General features: G+C 54.4%; 1 protein-coding gene across 1 annotated transcript in view; it reads right to left on the minus strand.

The window, feature by feature from the left end:
* Positions 1 to 17,067, minus strand: part of Prdm5 (PR/SET domain 5) — a 157,118-nt gene that overhangs the window by 14,136 nt on the left and 125,915 nt on the right. The window contains exon 14 of the mRNA XM_047567347.1: positions 304 to 408. Coding sequence (XP_047423303.1) covers positions 304 to 408 — 105 coding nt within the window. The remainder of the gene's footprint in view (positions 1 to 303; positions 409 to 17,067) is intronic.

Raw genomic sequence — 17,067 nt, forward strand, 5'->3', positions numbered from 1 at the left:
GGAAAGGCCTCTCCCCTCACGGTCCCACTTGGCGGGACGTGGACGGCCACTCACGTGGCACTGGAAAGGCCTCTCCCCTCACGGTCCCACTTGGCGGGACGTGGACGGCCACTCACGTGGCACTGGAAAGGCCTCTCCCCTCACGGTCCCACTTGGCGGGACGTGGGGACGGCCACTCACGTGGTACTGGAAAGGCCTCTCCCCTCACAGGCCCCGCCTCCGGGTCGTGGACGGCCACTCACGTGGCACTGGAAAGGCCTCTCCCCTCACGGCCCCGCCTCCGGGGCGCGGACGCCCACTCACGTCGCACTGGAAAGGCTTCTCCCCGGTGTGCGTCCTCCGGTGCTCCTCCAGGCCCCGCTTCTGGCTGAAGGCCTTGCTGCAGTCCGAGCACTCGTAGGGCTTCTCCTGCGGGGACACCAGAGTGTGGTCAGGGGTGCGCCCACCTGGCTGGGGCACCCGCCCGAAATGTCCCCTGCCAGCAGGCGCTCCTGTCCTGCAGGACGGGCACTGGGTGGCCGGCCACTGTGACCCCACTCCGCAGCCTCATTCCCGGCTGCTCCTTTTGCCTAGGGCGCTCTGGGGTTCCCAGGGTCCCAGGGCATCCTGAGCGGAGAACAGAGGGCCAGGTCTAGGCTGCGAGCTACCAGCTGGAAGAGGGCCTGGGCACGAGAATATCAGAGCCCGATTTTGGTAAGTTTATAAAGGTGCAACTCCACTCTAATTCATGGATTCTAATTTCTGTTACCTGACGTTTTTTTCCTGATATTCTTTTTCAAAATCTAAGTTACTTTTTTAAAATGAGGCATTTAAAAAAATCATTGATCACAGATTCTTAAGGAAAAGATAGACCTCAAAAGGAAGAGAAAAGAAATGTCCAAATTCCTTAACCATCTGTGATCCTGGGAACTTGACCATATCACCGCCTTTCAGTCTGGACTGAACTATAAAATAAATGACACTGTTCTGTTTAAATGACTGGCCAGTTGCTACTTAGTTCCTGGTAAAAATGTTTGCTTTGCTTTAAGGACCCTTACTATTTTTACTTTTTCAAACGCACCTTCAAAATACTGTCATGAGTACTTTTTGAATTGAAGTTAGTGTATGTTTTTCATTTCCTCTTGTATTAACACGTTATATTTACAGTACTATGCATTTTCTCAGACCAGAAAGCAGCACATCAGAAGCAAGGCAGATCTGTGTGCCCCACCAGCAGAGGTGAGCATCTCTCCCTCCAGGGCCTTGGGACCACTGCCCTGGCCTGCAGGCCATTTGCTTGCCCGTCTCTGTACTTTACCACACAGATGTGAGGGGTTCCTAAGCAAGAGAGCCTCTCATGTTGCCTTTTTAAAGTATGGAAAGAGTGGATTTTTTTGTGTTCTTTTGAATCATATTTCATGTTTTTCTCAGAATATCTTTATGAGCCCCCAGGCCCCACTTCCATTTTTGGAGCGACAGGCTGCCCCGCCTCTTTCCAGTGCCGTGGGGCATCACGCTCCCGCTTCCCCTGGACACACGTGCGCTCTCCACTGATGGGCACGCACGTCCTGCCACGACTCCCTCCAGCAGCAGGACTGTGTGAATGATCCTGCACAAGCACACACCGTAGGAAGGTGTCTGTCCGGGGGTGTCAGCATTGGGGGACTGGGAAGGGAAGAGAGCTCTGTGAGGTTCACGAGCCATCCTACACGCCAACCTCCAGAGCGTCCCTGTGACTCTTGTCTCATGACCCTATGCATCCCGGGCACGACAGTGTGCAGACATTTAATTCTTCAGTTGTTCCCCAGCTTGCCATGGGCTAAGGTCCAGCAAACTGCTAAGTTCCTAAACTGCAAATGTATCCGACATGCCTAGCTTGTCCAACACCCAGGTTTAGCCCAGAGCACACTGAGGAGTGCTCGAGTGCACCCTGCGACCATACAGCTGCCTGGGGCTGCTGGGAGTGAGCTCCCTGCTGCTGTGCAGTGGGCAGAGAGCACACCCCACCCACCACAAGTCCTTGGCCTGGAAGATCAGAGTCCAGATCCCAACATGGTCTCCACTGAATGCGGGCCACTTGGGCGCCATGGCGAAGCTGGACCTTCACATGGCGGGGGCTGTCTGTGTTGTCCTCTTGGAGAGCAGGACCTCCTGTGTCACCTCTGTCCATAATCGTCCTCTTCCCCTCTGCATCCAGTCTTGTAATATGGCTATCCCAGCTTTCTAAAGTCAGCGTTTGCCTGGCACAGACATTCTCTTGCTTTCAAGCCATCGGTAGCCTTATGCATAAGAGACTCTTGAAAGCAGCATACAATGAATTTTTTCATCCAGGTTTTTGTGGTCCAAAGGTTATAATTTTTGAGGAGACAAGTTTCGTGATTGCTGATGTACAAGAGCATACCTCTAACATTAATTTTCTACATCACTTTTATCCTATTTGTTTTCTACATTTTTCTCATGTGTGTTCTTGAATGTTTTACATGGTCTGATTTACCCTGTACTGTTTCAGAAACTATGAGCTCTTTCCATCCTTTGAGTGGTTGCCCTTGATTTTTTTTGCCACATATGACTGACAACATCTAAAATTTACCCACTTTCCCGCCTACTGAATCATACACAAGGTGTAGGCACACCCTAGCTCTCATATCAGTGTGCAGCTGTACTGCATTTATGCATTTCCTCATTTTTAATGCAGGTCTTAGTTTGGGCAGTGGTAATAAAATACTATACTGGATGCTCATAATCAACAGAAATTGATTCCTCACAGTTCTGGAGGCCCCAGGTCCAAGGTCAGGCTGCCAGCATGGCCAGGTTCAGTGAGGCCCTTTCTGGGTTGCAGCCTGGCTGTCCTGGCTTGGTGGAAGGAGAGACCCCAGCTTCCTCAGCCCTGTGAAGGAGACTGGTCCCTCCAGAGGCTCTACCCTGTGGTCTCACCCCTCCAAACACCGCCCCCTGGTGGCTGGACTTCAGCATTCACCGTGGGGGAGGACACGCTCAGGCCAGCCTTGCCCCAGGCAATCTTGTTTCCTGTTCTCAGTGAGGGTTAGCCACACAAACAACTGTTTACCAGTTTCTTTAGTTTTCATGCTTTCTTATGTATCTGACCTTCCAAAGACCTGTTCGTGGTAAATTGTTTTTATTTGAAAACAACTGTTTCTCATTAGCTATTGAATGAACACCCACAAATCTGATTAGATGTAGAATAGACTGACTCTATTCTCTGTCTCTTGAGTCCTCTTTACCACTTCCAGGTCTTTGTGCTGCACTTTGTAACCTTCCTTCAGAATCAGTTGACCAATTCTCTACAGCTGTTCAGCAGGACCATTTGAGCTTTTCAATGCTGTTACCAATTTTTCATTTCTTTTTTTTTTTTTTTTTTTTTTTTTTGCAGTGTTGGGGATTGAACCCAGGGCCTTGTGCTTACAAGGTAAGCACTCTACCAACTGAGCTATATCCCCCAGCCCCCAATTTTTCATTTCTAAAGGTTTTATTTGTTTCTTTTCCAATTCTTTCTTTTTTGGCAGGGGCAGGGAGACGAGACGCTAGAGTTTAATCTTCCAATCTGACAGACTTCGCTATTTAAACTTTTGATACAACATGACCTTTTTACTCAGGTAATCATAGTTATTTTAAATGCTCTAGACATTTGTAGTTTTCTTCACCTGAAAATGTCACATCTAAATTTCAGGGCCACCTAATTCTGCTCCCTGTGGTTTTTTCTTCTCCGGCTCTGGCTCCTGTTTCAGTGGTTCTGGGATCATGAGCTCATGCTTGGTGGTCTTCATCTGTTGGTCTCCTGTGGCCCACCGCCAGGTGGAGGGTTGGCCCCACAGATGCAGTTGAGCGCGCCTGCCTCGCACTCTGGGAAGCTGTCAGTCAAAGCCCGAGTGCCTGGGGCTCTGTGATCAGGCAAGTGTGTTAAGCCTGAACTCCAAACACACCTGAGGAAGGGACCGTGGGTACCAAGCTAGTTAACACCTGCCTTTGGCAAGCATGGGTGATTTCTAGTCCCGGGGATCATTTTAGCACAGTCCTTCTAGGGTCCCTGCACTGTGGTGGGACGGATCAAGCAGCCGTGACCTGAGCTCGATGCTGGCCCTTTCCTGACCTTTAACCACCAGGTCTCAGGCCACCTGCCCTGGCCCCACCCTGCATGTCCACCTCCTCACGTCCACCCTCTCTGGCGCCCAGCTCCATGCTGGCTGGCTGGGTCCTAGGGTCTCTGTTGCCTTCTTGCAAGCTCAGATGTCGCTGTTCGCCTTACCCCAGCCAGCATTACTAGAGGGTCCCCAGTGGGCCTTTCCTCCAGAATACGGGGGTCTCTCGTGTTGCTGGAAATGGCAGTGCGTGATTTAAAGATGTGGAAGGAGACTCTGAACGGGTGCTCACAGTGGCGAGCAGAACACCAGCGAGTGTCCCTCACAGCCCAGTAAGCAACGTGCAGCGCCCTCTCTGCCCTTATGGCCTCACCTTCGCTCTGGCTATTTCTTCAACTACTTCAAAGCTTTTCAAAAACAATGAAAGGAAAATGCAGTTAGGAGTTTAGAGTGGAAAGTGCTCAGCGTCTCTGGGATGGGTCCTCATGGCTCTTTCCATGGTCACATGTTTTACTGACACAAATGCGTTAATACGGAGTTTGTAAGAAGAAAAGCTCTCCTTCCTGCAGTTCACAAGACCTGACGTCTGAGGAAGCGCACCGCGGCCCCGGCTGGGCAGGGCATGCCAGGCAGAGGACCCCGAGGGCACCCGCACCCAACGGCCAAGCAAGCGGAGGTCCCGGACGCGGGGCCAGGGACAGCAGGACTGAGCCCCTGGCAGGACGGCCCAGGTCTCCCCAGGCTCCCCTAGGATGCTGTCCAGGCCAGGCGCTCCTAGCTCCCGGCAGGCCGCAGGGGCGCTGGTGAGAGGCGGGGAGCCGGCAGGACGCTCCACAGCCCAGTGCCGCTGGCACTGGCCTAGCTGCAGAGGGAGCCCCGTGAAAGGCCACGGTGCATCCACGAGTCACAGCGTACAGGTGCCTCACCTATTTTCTCCTCCAAAAGACACTGAGTATGAGCATCACCATGTGCTTTCACATGTGTTTTGTAGGGAAATAGGGAGCAAAATGTACCATGTACACAGCCCCCCAGAGCCTGCGGTTTGAGCATCACAGACTGAGGGCCGCCGAGGAGGTAGGTTTCAGTGCCTGGCCTGCCTCCTCTCCACCTGGAGCCACGGGATTCTGCCCCAAGAGGCGCTAGTGGTCCGCTTTCTATGCCAGTCTAGGAAGAGTCTGTCCTCCGTCCAGCGAGGCCTGTGGGAGGCAGCTGGGTGTGCCTTCGAATGGCTCTCCCTTTGTGGTCCCTGGACTTACACAGAAAACCAACGCCCTTCCTGAAAACCTCTCAAGGGAAGGATCCTGAGAGGTCCCAGTCAGATGTCCACAGTGCCCCGGACACGGCCACCTTTGAAAGGATTCCAGTTTCCAGTGCCTGACACTCAAAGCAGGTACTGGAGAGTCCTTGCTCCAGGAAGTCGCTCTGACCTGACACAGGCAGCAGCCACAGGTCACTTACATCCACAGCTCAGAGAACCAGAGGAGCCCAAGCGGAGGACTCTCTTCCTCAGAAAGGGAACACCCGACCTCTTCCGCTCGCTCTGCTCCAGCCCTAAGACCACACCAGGAATGTCAGGTCGTCAGGGAGCACAGCTGGAGAGCAGAGCAGTTGCAGTGGCGCAGGGTGCGAGCCAGGGGGATGCCACCCACGCCCCGCTTCCTGGGGGATGGTGAGATCACCGCTGTCTGTGGCGCGGGCCTGTGTCTTCTCAGTCCAACTCTGTACAGCAGGGCCCCGGCACCTGTGCAAGTGTGAGAGGACTCGGATTCTGGCCACCTAGCCTCCCCGAGGACCAGGCAGGTGAAGGCACTTGTCGGCCACTGACACAGCAAGGGCCCATGGGACAGAGAAAGCTTGGGAAGCCATGGCAGGCTTTGACATCATCCTGCAAAGTTAGACAGCAGAGCTGGGGCCAAGCTCCACTACCCCCAAGGACACGCTGGGACAGTGGCAGCCTGGCGTGCTGCAGTGTGAGCATGGCTGGGGACCACTGCTGTGTGGGTAAGTGTTCCCAAGGCCCATGCCATGAGGGCCTGGGGGAGGCAGTGGGGCCTGGTGGGAGGAAGTGAGGTCACTGGAAGAGCCTGGGACCCTGGGGTCTTCCTCTTCCTGTCCCTCTGCTGCACCATAGCCCAAAAGCAAAGGGCCAGCCATCCAGAGACTAAAACCTCTGCACTGTGAGCCAAAAGACCCTTCTCGTCCTTATAGGTTGGCTACTTCAGGTACTCGTTGTTTCACAGAGCTGGCTGGTGACACACGACGTGTTTGGGTACCACAGTTTCCAGGGGCCCCGCCGGCCCCCCAACAGCTGACTCCCACATACCACACCAGTCTCATCCTAAGCCCATGACCTCTCTTTCTCTACCGTGGATCCAGTGCAAAAGCCTTAAACATGAGCACAAAACCTGCTTCAATAAAGCATTATGGGAATGATTTCTAACACTTTTGGAGCAGAAAATATGGCATAAATTATACCTTTCAACTCATTAGCTGGATTTAACTAGACACAATGGTAAGGCTCGTGATTGATTCTGCTTCTGAATGATTACGCAGCTTAACTGACAAAGAGCTTCTCCTTTGTCATCGTAACTGGGAGTCATTGCTAAATGGAGGCCACCTATTCATCAGCCAGGCAGTGTAATCTATCAAAGGCAGAGTTAATCAGTAGTCTGATCAGTCTGGCTTCAATCAAATGACATTTGGCAGAATTCATTCAGAAGGTAGAATTCACAGGGCTCTGTGCCCTGCACCTAGGATCTAGCTAATAAAACATCATATTTGGGGTTTAACACCCATCTACACAAAAGAACAGTAACTCCATTATTTTTAGCCAACATAAACTAAATTAATGCACTTCGACATCATTTGAGAGGGGTCTATAGAAACAAAGTTATATTTGGTAAATTTTGGAGACATCCTAGTGTAAATTCTTTCAAAAAGATGATTTCTCAGAGGTTTCCCTTCAGTTTAGGTGGGGAGTGCCACTGCAGCCTGCCAAGGACAAGAGGACATGGGTCACGGTAGAGTGGCCCCTGCAGCAGTACGATCCCAAGACTTCCTACAACTGCTGCTACACAAGAATGAACAGAAAGACAACACGAGCCTCCCGAGCAGGCCAGGCCGAGGTGGAGGTGCTGGGAACCTGGGGGCACTCACAGGTGCTCTTCCGGGACAGAGGTGGCCTATCCTGGCCCACTTCAGGGAGAAAATGGGTCCGTGGTCAGAGGAAAGCAGCCTCAGAGGGTGCGCAGGGCTGTCAGGCTGTGACGGCGAATGTGTGAAAGCCAGTCTGCTTGAGAGTGCAGCCAGAGAGGCCACGGGACACCCGCACCTGTGTCTCACAGCCAGGCCTGCTCAGGGAAGCCAGGTCCCGTGGCCGTCCTGCTCGAGTGCCACCTAGAGGAGGCACTCGGTGGGACCAGCCGTGGAGGGGTCAGTCTCTGGCAAGGCTGCGCGGACATGCAGTTCCCTTCTGCCAGCCGCACTCCACTCCTGACTCCTGATTGAAGTGTCTATGGCCCTGGCAGTTCACCTGTTAGGGCCTCAACAATGAGGGCTTTCGCCGATGGCCATCTCCCGTCTCTAAATTTAAAAGAATATCTTGAAAATTCACGAAGCACAGACTTGGTGTGAATTTCTTAAACATGACGTTTCTCAATAAACAGGAATTTACAGATTTCTCTGCTCCTATTTTCTCCGCTGCTCCAGCAGTGGTTCCTTTCTTGCTGGACACGCTACAGACAGGTGGACCTGAAACTGTCAGTTTTAAACTGACGGGCTGCATTACATCAGCAAAGGTTCCAGGGCAAGCTCCCTGAACCGCGGACGTCCTGGCCTGCACAGGGTCTTGCTGCCTGCCAACGAGCAGCGGGCACCTGCAGGGCATGCCAGCCAGCTGAGACATCCCAGCCTGCGCTGAGCAGCCTGACCTCCTGCCCTGCTGCCACAGCTCCGCACTGCATCCAAGAGAGGTCACCAGCACAGCCCTCCTCACACCAGTGTGACCACCTAAACATCTCCAGACATGCCACCTGTCCAGGCTGGGGACAGCGGAGACACACAGCCCAGGTCAGCCTCCCTACCTGTGCTGAAGACGGGGCCCTCCAGGTTGCGGCAAAGCAGAGCGAAGAGGGACCCCAGAGGGCTCCCATGCGCTGGACCTGCAGCAACGCTCCGCACTGTGACGTTCTGAACACGGCCAGCCACTGCCACTCGCCGGGCTGGAAGTAAGGACTCAGTGACCTGCCGGCTTCAGCAGCGTTGGACAACACTGGTCTAAATGAAGCTGCCTGGTCACAGGGTTCCCTCTGCCTCCAGGGCAGGAGATCTGCAGCACACCTCCTACCACAGATGCCACAGGTGACACCTGACACCTCAAGTTAGACGGCATTTTGATTTCACATTAAGAATTCAAGTTTTACAGCCAGTGTAGGGGAGGTTAAAATAGAAGAGGGATTGATACTCATCTGACTCGGATGAGGACTGCCATTTCATTCTCTCTGCTCTTGTAGGTTTGAAATCTCCCTGTAAAAGTGACTTGTGCTATTCTAACACTTAGCCCCTTTCCCACCAGGGCCTGGTCCTTCTGCTCCAAGGTCCTGTCTTTCAGGGGACCATGCTGGCTACCAGGGAGATGGATTTTGTAAACAGTAAGCCCTGGGCTCCAGGGAGAAGCCACCGTTGGTCACAAAACCACAGCCTGGGAGCAGATTCCACCCTCTCCCAGCCCACATACCCAGGCTGTAGCCTGTGTGGCCTGAGGGGCCTGGTCCTGTCCTGCCACAGGGCAGGGGCACAGCGGGGCAGGCATCTGCACCTCTCATGCAACTGTACACACAGCAGGTGCTCTGAGAACAGGCCACAGGCAGTGGCCCGCAGTGGCCCTGACCACAGACTAGATGTCACCTGACCTGTGACCCTTGGTGGCCCCGGCACTAACCAGAAGTCACCTGAACCTGAGCCCTACAGTGGCCCTGACCACAGACCAGACATCACCTGGACCTGAGTCCCTCGTAGCACTGACCACTGACCAGACATCACCTGGACCTGAGCCCTTCAGTGGCCCTGACCACAGACCAGATGTCACCTGGACCTGAGGCCCTTCAGTGGGCCTGACCACAGACCAGATGTCACCTGGACCTGAGTGTGGAGACTGAAACCCCAGTCGTTTCAGATTCCTCACTGTCTTTACTGACACTGGCCTTGAGACCAGCAGATGATGGCTGGGTTCTGAAGAAGATCAAATCTGCCACAGAATCGCAAGTGAGACTTGGAGGGTTTGCAGATGTGGCCCCCCCGGGGTCCTGCTGCCCACGGCTGAGGAGATCCACAGCCCACAGGCCCTCGGGCTCTCTCAGTGGGTGTCTGCAGCCTCCAGTGCGACCAGCTGCACACACAGGCCCGCTTCTCCTCTACCAAGCGCCTCGCCAGGAGGCTGCTTCACAGATGGTCATGACTTGCGTGGCTTTACTCACCTCTTATTTTTACAGCAGAGTGACTTTCAACATATGACAAAGCACACCCACAGCCTAGTAAACAATGCACCTAAAATTTACAGCTCTCAGGGAAGCCTTCGAAAGCTGGGAGAATATTTAGAGCAGGTTTCTACACCACACATCCATAATTGCTTTTGCATTTCAGCTCATGGAAAACACACTTTCTATAAACTGGGAAAACGAATTGTGCGATCCACATATAGAAAACTAAAAATATGTAAAGAGAATCTAATTTTCGTTAACGTGTTGCACGCAGCCTCTGAGGAGAAACAAGGTCCCTTTCCAATCCATTTGCTCTGGAGGCCCACAGAATGTGTAGAAATGCAACGCTGGGCAGCCAGGGTCCTCTGCCCCACAGAGTGACAGAGCACAAAGCACAAAAACCATCAAAATCAGCCCCAAACCTGGCTCGGTTAGGGCTGCAGCCCTGACCAGAATGAGTTCATCTGGAACAACAAGAGAAAACTGGCCAAATGAAACCCTTCCCTCCTGCTCCTCACTTCTAGCCCAACGGATGTCCAACCACCTGTAAGTCAAGTCACCCGGAATCTACTTGAACACAGGGGCCCGGGCCACCCTTGCAAGCCCCACACCCAGCACGGACCAGGGGCTGGTGCCCAAGGGTGTGCCCGAGGTGTGCCCTGGGCAGACGGGGCGGGCGCGCCCTCTGAGGTGATCCCCAGGGTGGTGCCCACCTCTGTCCCCTCCTGTTGTCACACTCTGCAGGTCTGCACAGAAAGGGGTGGTAGACCAAAGCCTCGGGAAAGGGACAGCTCGTTCCAAAGAAACGGCATACTTACCCCAGCGAATGACGCCAGATAGCCAGGAGCAGGCGCAAGTCAGGACTCAACAGGCCCAGGACCAGCCTGACTTTGGAACCCTGAGAAGCCCCAGTGTGGAGCACTGCAGGAGGGGGACCTCAGAGCCGGGCAGTGCCCCGCTGGCTTCCGTGGTAAACAGTGGCACCTGAAGCGAGGAACATAGCCTGCTGCGATGGCCACTGGGATCCACCCAGGAGAGTGCATGCACGCAGCACCCCAGAGTCACCCCATCTCCAAACAGGAGAGTCTGCTGACACGGCCTCCCCTCCCTGGCCCCGATGATAATCCCACTGCAGAAGGACTCGGCCATCTGAGGAGGCAGTGGCTTTCCACAGGCCCTTCCCCTAGGCAGGGACCCCCGGGAGGACTGGCTGCGTGTGCGGGGCTGCCAGGTCAGGGTGCAGGTCTGGAGTGGGAGGCAGAGGAGCAAGCAGCCAGCCTTCAGACAGAGGCCCAAGTCCTCGCTGGGCCCCGGAAGGGGCTTCTCTGCCTGTTTGTTCTGGGGCAGGACCTTTGAGAGAGCCACTTATGACCTGTCCAGGTCACACAGAAAATGCTCAGTGCTATTGGAGTCAGGAGGTCGAGGAAGGGACTGGACAAAGCAGTCTCCTGTTCTTGCTGAACCCGAGGCCCAGAGAGCCTCCTGCCACCCGAGGCTCGGCTCCCAGCGACTCTGCACACTGGGTGGACTTCCTCCTGCTGTCCTCTTCTTGCCTGCTCTTGGGGCTTTAGATGCCCCAGGCCTTTCACAGAGCACTGCAAAGGGAGGAAGGGCCTGCCGCAGGGTCTGTGTCCCTCCTGCCAGAAAGGCACTGCGACTGCAGCTGCTGCAGCCAGGAACCGGCAGCGTGAGGGACACGCCTGCAGAAGACTCAGCACCCATTCTTATTCACTTAGGGGGACTAGGCCACAAGGAGGTCCAGCGGCTGAGAGACGCAATTTTCCTCTCTCAACAAAGTGCACAGTCCATCTCTTAGACCTCTCCCCAGTGGACAGAGAACACACGCCCAGCCCTGGAGACCAGGCGGTGGTGGGCGAGGTGCGGGCCATCCTCTGGGGCCTTGAGTGTACGTCTGTGACAGGGACCTGGGGATGGCAGCCCAGTACCAGTGGAGGCTCTCGCAGGACAGACGGTGGAGGACCCACTCCTGCCCGGCCAGTCGGGAAACGCACAGAATTGACAGCTTCGAATTTCAGTCCTTGAGTCCTAAGTGCCTGGTGATAAATGGTCCTGCATGTTAGAGACTATTTTCCACGTGGAATATCACTTTGGGGACAATGACAAGGTACTGTGCTTCCACACTAAGAGCAGAGGCTGATCCTGGTTCCTTCACTTGATCACCTCTGCAGAGACAGGCCTGCAGCAGGCCCCGCACAGCCAGGCCTGCCACGGCCAGCAGTTGTTCTTAGCGTGGACCACGTGCACGCGTCACTGGACAGTGGGTGGGGGCAGCAGCCCACAGCAGCCCGAGATCAGTTCAGGGTGTGTGTGTGGTGGTGTGTTTGAACTTTGCTCAGACAGGCAGGACCTAAGACAGGACGGCGGCAGAGGCCTGACCTCAGTGGAACTGGCCAGTGGGTGTGGAGGTCAGTCGGGAAAGCTCTGGGGTCGGCCCCGCTGATGTGCTGATTTTGGACCAGGATCCAGCCATGTCTTACATGGGTACGTTGAGACTTTCGGGACCTGGGTCATGTCCTGGGCTGCTGCTGTAGGGCTGGGTGGCCGGGCACGTGGGGAGCCTACGGGCCTGAGGAGCTGCTCAAAGGCCTGTCACCCAGTCCTCGGATGGGTGCTGTGTGTCACTAGCCTAGCTTGGCCACTGACCCCGGGGTGAAGGCCTTCAGATCTGACCACCAGCCCAGAGCCTTGCCAGGCCCCCTCCTCCCGCCTCATGACTTGGAGAACACCAAATCTCCAAGCAGTCACCCACCCTGTCCCCGTCACCCTCCAGCTCCAGTGCCACAGAGGGCGGCACAGTCAAGACCACTGTGAGCCGGAGCCGCAGGGAGAAAGGGAAGACCCTGGGAAGACACTGGTCACCTGCCGCGTCTTCACAGGACCTATAAAGACACAAGGCGCAGGTGTTTGGGAAGTTGTTCCCCATTCTGGTTCTACCACTGCACTTACAGCCCTGAACACAGAAGAACATGGAACTAAACCAGGATGTGCGTGTGTCAGAACGCAGAGGCCGCAGGTGCCGACTCCACACTGCGAGGGCTTCAGGGAACACGAGGCTATGTTTGACAGCATCCAATGCTCACAAATCCAGAAAGCAGCTGACGTGCTCCTGAATGACACCACCGTGGCACCACAGACCGCGGAGCACCCCGAGTTCTATGCAGATGCTGGCCCTCCACTGTCCCCGCCGTCCCCACAAAACCCAGCAGCGCTGAAACCAGAGCATTCTACAATCTCCTCCAGACACGGCTGCGGGACAGGGCCAGAAGCCTTCGGGGAGGCCGTGTGGGCAAAGGTGCGCCTTCCCCGAAGAGTCCCAGACTGGAAGCAGGCATCGTTCAAGCCAGGAAAGGCTCTTGAATCAGAAGCGATGTGATTCCCGAGGGGCCTGGGCGGGCGTGGCGGGCACGCCTCCCGGGTGACCGGGCTTGCAGGCGGGGCAGGAGGCGGAGGCCAGGCCTTTGGGCTCGCAGCACGGCAGAGGCGGTTCACAGGAGGCATCTGCTGGCCTGCAGTGAGGGAGTGCCCAGCCGGGCCACTCCACGGGGCTCTCCAGGAGGCCACAGTGTGGCCACCGCTGGGGTCAGTGGGCCCAGGGGACGCAGAGTGGCAGCATGCCATCACGGAGCCAAGCGAGACCAGGGACTGGGGCCAGCTGGCAGTGCAGCGGCCCCACAGTTTCCAGAGGGAAGGCGACCGCATCCAAGCCTGGGGCTGCCGCCCCCGACCTGTGGCTCAGGAAGGACCTCCCGACTGCTGGCCCCACCATCACCCGTCACCGGGAGGCTGCCCACGTCCGAGCTCGGGCTCATCGACACGAGCTCAGGCTCATCGTAAGGCTGGGCACGCACTAACTCGGCGAGGGGCTTTCTGCATTACATTCCCCGCTTTCTCCTACTATTATCACAACATGCATGAGAACAAATAATGTGATTCCAAATTGAAAAAGGCTCACAAATTATGAAAATATAACTAGGTGACTTTATGAAGAAAGAAAATTATGTATGAACCTCAGTGTGGCATTGTTCTTGGATCCATTAATGGGACTTTCATATAAATAGACAGTTCTTTATTTCAAGATTCTTATGATACTTTCGTAATTAAAACTCTCTGAATAGAGTGCCTGATGAATATAAAATTGTTTCAGGAAGAAAATGGTATAGAAAAAATGTATTACTTTCCTAAGAATAATGGCCCCATTTCTTTTTAAAATTAATTGTATATTGCCTTTCTTAAAAACAAAGGAAAACTCTCTTTATAGATTTCAGACAGCACATACTTTCCTTTTAATTCTGAAATATGTTATTACAGTCTAAAGATAATAGAGTGGTGGTGAACCAGCAATCAGCCCCAATGCCAAATATTTATAGAATTTTATTTTGGCTAAATCTGCTGAGCACATCCTCTCTTGGTATGTCAGCTTCACAGAGGGATGTGGAGACATCCTAGAAGCTCTGGATTCCTTATTACCATCAGGGCTACCAAGGGGGACGGGGTTATTCTCACAACAGGTTGGATCCCATGCAGGCCTGCCGTCTCCTCACTGCCCTGGACGATTCAGGTGGCTGGACCTACAGCCAGCCACCAGAACCCCCATGGCCGAAGCTTGACAGTGACGTTGCTGCTTTGTGGTCCCCAGTCACTCTGGCCCGCAGCTCCCCCAGGAGCATGCATCTTCCTGAGGGTGGTGGGACTCAGGGAGAAGGTGAGGACTGTGGAGGCCAGTGCACCAGGGACGGGGCAGGGAAGGCATGAGGTAGCCAGAGGGGATAGGAGGGACAGCTAAGCATGGGCTTCCTTCATTTTTAATTTATTTATAGGTAGAAAAGCAGTCAGGAAAACAGGAGGATATTCCAGCTGAAACCAGGACAAAACCAACACATGTCCAGAGAGAAGGCTCTGGGGTGGGGCTGGGGGCGACCCCAGAGGGGTATCGGCCTCCTTCCATCCCCTTATTTACTGACAGGAACTAATGCATGGAGTGTGGCAATGAGCCTCCAGGAGTCCATCCAGCCACGCGGGGCCCCAGACCCACTTGTGGCCAGTGAGGCAGCAGCGGGTGAATGGGGGGCGTTCAGGACACTCCTTAGGGAGGGCAGCGGCTGGGAACCCCTGCCCTGCCCCGGTGGCTTCCCGGTGCCCGGAGTGAGGCTGTGACGGTGGATGCCAGCATCCACCCCAGCACAGCGAAGCTGGGCTGGAAGCCTCACTGCGGACACCCAAGAGCAAAGGGACAGCACCGACCTGACGGGCAGCCCTGGACCGGCGCCCCCGGGCACCTGTGCACAAGTCCCTCTCAGCTTGAGTCACCTTGCCCCGGTCTCTGTCGCCAGCTGCGGCAGCAGTTCCTGGGCTGCCGCGGTTCTAGGGCACAACTGTGAAGGTGGCCGGCTCAGCGTCACCAGCCCAGACCTCCTCTTGCCACCTGCTGAGGTGATCGGAGCCGTGCTGAGCTACCCCGAGACAAGGACAGGAGTCAGAGGGCCCTGGAGGGGCGCAGGCGGCTTTATTGGACTCGGGGGGATTGCCTAAAGGACTGGCAGCTGAGCACAAAGAGGTGGAGGGTTAGGGTCTGTTTTACCTTCTTAAGACTGAGAGTATCATGCACAGTCCGCTGATTACTGAGGCGCTCTCGTGACAAACCCAACAGCTAAGTTCCTGTCACAATGCATCTAATAGTCCAACAGCCTTCCATTCTAAAATGTGCTTATTTGCATCTAGCATTAAGTAGACAAGATTTAGTTTGTTTTACGTATTTGTCGAAAATCCATTCTTTATTATTCCACGTTGATAAAGATCTATTTATAATCTTTATAGAAGAGTTCGGCAAGTTCCAGGTCATAAGAAATACAGAATCCTAACTGATAAGTGAATTCTATGTTCCCAATAACTGTATTTTGCAACCAGATGTGTGCTTGAAAATGACCTTGGTCTTGAGGTAACAAAACATACAGTAACACAGCAGGTCAACTCACGACGGGATGCTTTTAGAAGAGGTAACCATTTTACTTAAAATAGCACTAAAATTCAAAAGGCTGAGGCAGGTAGAGACTGATCCATGAGAAACAGAAAGTCCAGTGTCCACTTGCAGAATATAGCATCCAGCCTAAATGGGGATGTAAGAGCCAACCAAAGCCATTTTAAATATAGTCCTTTTCCTTCCCACCCTGATTTTAAAATGAGTCAGTCGTGTAGACTGTCACCGAGTTCTCCTGCCAGAGCGGGACAGCACTGTGTCAGGGATAGAAGAGGTGCGCTGTCCACCCAGGTGAGTGGCTCCCCATGTTTTTTGGCAGCAAGGTCTTCTGGAGGTAAACTGGCCGGGCGCCTTAGCTCCGGAGCCCATGTCTCTGGTTCCTGCAGCAGCCTGTGGCTCTAAGAGGCCAAGAGACCTGCTCTCAGGCTTAAAAGGTTGCTCAGCTTCCTTTACTTCACTACCAAGTAGATCTGAGGGAAGATGATGCTCTATGATAGCTCATGGGATGAGATTTCTGCCTCCCTGGCTGCCGCAGGCCATTAGCATGCTTTCACTTAAATCCTCACTTTTGAAAGGGGTTGGATCAAATGCCTTCTGCATGTTTTCCAGAAGTGACAGTCTGACTCCAGACTGCACCAAAAATAAGTCACAAACTACAAAGACATTTCAGAAGGGTGCCCTCTTATGACTTGAACCTTCAATATCCAAAAGGCCACAATTGAAGGTCCCCAGCCAGTGCTGCCATGGAAGGAGCGTGCCCTTCAGGGGGCGGGGCCTGGTGGGAGGAAGGAGGTCACGGGGCTGCCCTTGCAGGGGGCACGGGAACCTGGGCCCTCCTCCGGGGTGACGGCAGGCTGCCAGGAGGTGATCCGCGTCCCCCCACCACATGCTTCCTTCCATGAGGTTCTCACCTCAGGCCCAGAATGACTGAGCCACGTGACCACATCTAAACCTCTGAAACCAGGAGCCAAAATAAACTCTTTCTTCTTTTAGGCTGTTTATCTCAGGCATTTTGTCACAACAACAGAAAGCTGACGAACACGCGCCCTACGCCTTGTTCTTACAGCAGTGATAGCAATACTCCACCCAGCCTTAGTAACTGAGTCACAATTTCATTAGTTTCAACCTGAAAGACCATTTTTGTAACGTGAAAAATAATGTGATAAGAAAGTGAAACCAGTCACTTCTAGTGGTGGGGCTTGGGCAGGGGCATCTGCCTTCACTTCACAGTTGCTGTTTCTCACCAGCCGGGGACCCAGGACCACTCTCCTCTGCTTGCTTCCGCCCCCCGCTGGGAACCAGGACAGCTTGCTGGGCTCACCCCACCTTCCCGTCTTCCTGGCTCGGCACAGAGGGCTCCTCACAGCCTCCAGGACCTGCCCGGCCCCTCCTCGTGCTCCGCTTCTCCGCGAGGCCACCTCACACCCCCGACCAGCAGGGGCTGGCAGTCATGGCTCTGGCCCAGGTCTGCCCAACTCAGGCCTCTTGGTGGACCCCGTGGGCTCCCTGGGGGCGACAT

Source organism: Sciurus carolinensis, chromosome 10 (genome assembly GCF_902686445.1).
Source record: "Sciurus carolinensis chromosome 10, mSciCar1.2, whole genome shotgun sequence".
In the NCBI taxonomy this organism is placed as follows: domain Eukaryota; kingdom Metazoa; phylum Chordata; class Mammalia; order Rodentia; family Sciuridae; genus Sciurus; species Sciurus carolinensis.